Source organism: Austrofundulus limnaeus, unplaced genomic scaffold (genome assembly GCF_001266775.1).
Source record: "Austrofundulus limnaeus strain Quisiro unplaced genomic scaffold, Austrofundulus_limnaeus-1.0 Scaffold121, whole genome shotgun sequence".
Classification (NCBI taxonomy): domain Eukaryota; kingdom Metazoa; phylum Chordata; class Actinopteri; order Cyprinodontiformes; family Rivulidae; genus Austrofundulus; species Austrofundulus limnaeus.
The window spans coordinates 705,905-707,912 of NW_013952523.1; the positions used below are offsets into that span (position 1 = coordinate 705,905).

At 45.1% G+C, this 2,008-nt stretch overlaps 1 protein-coding gene across 1 annotated transcript in view; it reads left to right on the top strand.

Moving 5' to 3' along the window:
- rinl (Ras and Rab interactor-like) overlaps positions 1–2,008 on the top strand; it is a 25,014-nt gene that overhangs the window by 19,078 nt on the left and 3,928 nt on the right. Inside the window, exons 6-7 of the mRNA XM_014014968.1 lie at positions 372–591; positions 683–1,357. Of these exons, the coding sequence (XP_013870422.1) occupies positions 372–591; positions 683–1,357 (895 nt within the window). The remainder of the gene's footprint in view (positions 1–371; positions 592–682; positions 1,358–2,008) is intronic.

The following is a 2,008-nucleotide window of genomic DNA, read 5'->3' on the forward strand; positions in this document are numbered from 1 at the left end:
CTGTCCTACCTGAGACACTCTGTCCTACCTGAGACACCCTGTCCTACCTGAGACATACTGTCCTACCTGTGACTCTCTGTCCTACCTGAGACTCTCTGTCATACCTGAGACACTCTGTCCTACCTGTCCTACCTGATGAGATTTCCCTTCTATTTTTGCAAAAAGCAAAAGCCAGTCACATTCCACTTGCAGGCTTTGCCAAGCCCACTAGTATTTTTTTCCACAGTGTGCTTCTCTGCCCGACTGGCAAAAAACTTAACGAATCTTCAAAAATGAGACATAGGGTGAATTAAATATTAACTTTTTGATACATTAAGGTGCTCACAGTGTACCACCATCCTCACTGTTATTTCTGCTGGTGTTTTTCCAAGCTGACTTCCACCAATGGGGCCCTGTGCATCATAAATCCACTCTACCTCCGTGACCACGGAGATGACTGGCTGACTCACAGAACAACAACCACACAACAATCAAATTACAGACGGGATCGCCGCCTCAGCACCACCCGAGCATGGGCAGGGTCGGGGCTACAAAACAAGCGAGCCGTGTCCCTGGAGCAGCAACCCGCTGCTGTCGACCCAGAGAGCTCAGGTCAGAACTTCAAACTTTTCCTCGTGCAGTGAGAAGTTATTTTAGACATTTAGACAACTTTGTGTTTGTTTGCCATGTTTTTCTTCTACAGGTCTGATAAGAGCCCAGTCAGCCGAATCCTCCTCCACCCCAACGACACCAACAGGAGTGGTCCTGAGGAGGCCCAGCAGGGATTTTCCCAACAGCTTTCCTCAAAGAGCGAGCACAGGGAGTTATTCTGCTCCCCCTACCCCAGGAAGCAACACACCTGAGCTGCATCGACACAGTAGCCCTGTGCCTCAGTCTCCTCACCGGGTGTCCTGGATTGAAGATGGGTTCTGGCTGCCTCCACCCAGACCCTTGTCATTACTCCATCCTCCGTCACTGGAGCTGGATTCACTGTCGATCAGCAGTATAGAGGAGGAGCAGGAATCCCACATCCCGAGCCCCTCATCCCACTCTCTGCCGCCAAACCGTTTGGCCAATAAAGTCATAAACCGTCTGTCGGCTGTGGGTCAGGCGCTGGGGGGGCTGGTGTCCCAGAAGAAAAGACTGACCAATCGGGTGCAGGAGCTGAGTGAGAGGAAGGGCGGGGCCTTCGCTGAAGCTGTGAAGGGATTTGTGGAATTGACTCTGAAGGGAGGTACAGACCCCAGCGCGGCGACGGGGTCAGAGTTCTTACAGGAAGTGAGGTCATCACTTACATCCCTGAAAGAGACACTGCTGGACTACCCTGAGATCCAGGCTATCCTGGACAGCATCACGGACCTTAATGACTTGGAGATCGGTCAGTGAGATGTGCACAGTAATGTGAAATATTTGTTAATATGATCAAAAAAACAAATTAGAAAATTAGCCATTTTTGCAACGTGAAGGCTTAATGCTGAAATATTTTTACAGAAAAAAAGGAAAGATGTCAAATATTTAGCAATTTGTTGTAAAATAGCAAAAATGAAAGCTGAAAATAGCAGAAAAGTAGCTAAAATGTAGCTGAAAAAGCAAGCTGAATCAAGCACAAAGAAGCAAAAAGAGCATGTTTGCTGGGTTATAAGCAACTGAAAGAAGTAGAATAATATCACAAAAACTGAATTTAGCTGAAAAAGGTTCAAATTTGCTTAAAAAGTTGCTTGAATTGCAAAAAAAAAAGCAGCTGGAAAAAGCATAAAAAGCTAAAAGTAACAGAAAGAAGCACAGACATTTTTTTAAATCACAACAAAAGAAAAGAGCAGAAAGAGAGTTAACAAAAGCTAAAATTAGCACAACAATGTAAAAACATGACAGATCCAGAACAAAAGGTGTAAAGTGCAGGAAAGGTTTAAGTATTTTGAACGATTATGAGGATGATGAAGACATACCTTTTAATGAGAACAAAAATGCTAAAAAGGTGCAGTAATACCAAAAGCCATAGCCAGAATGTCCTGAAGGAGCTGATATATAT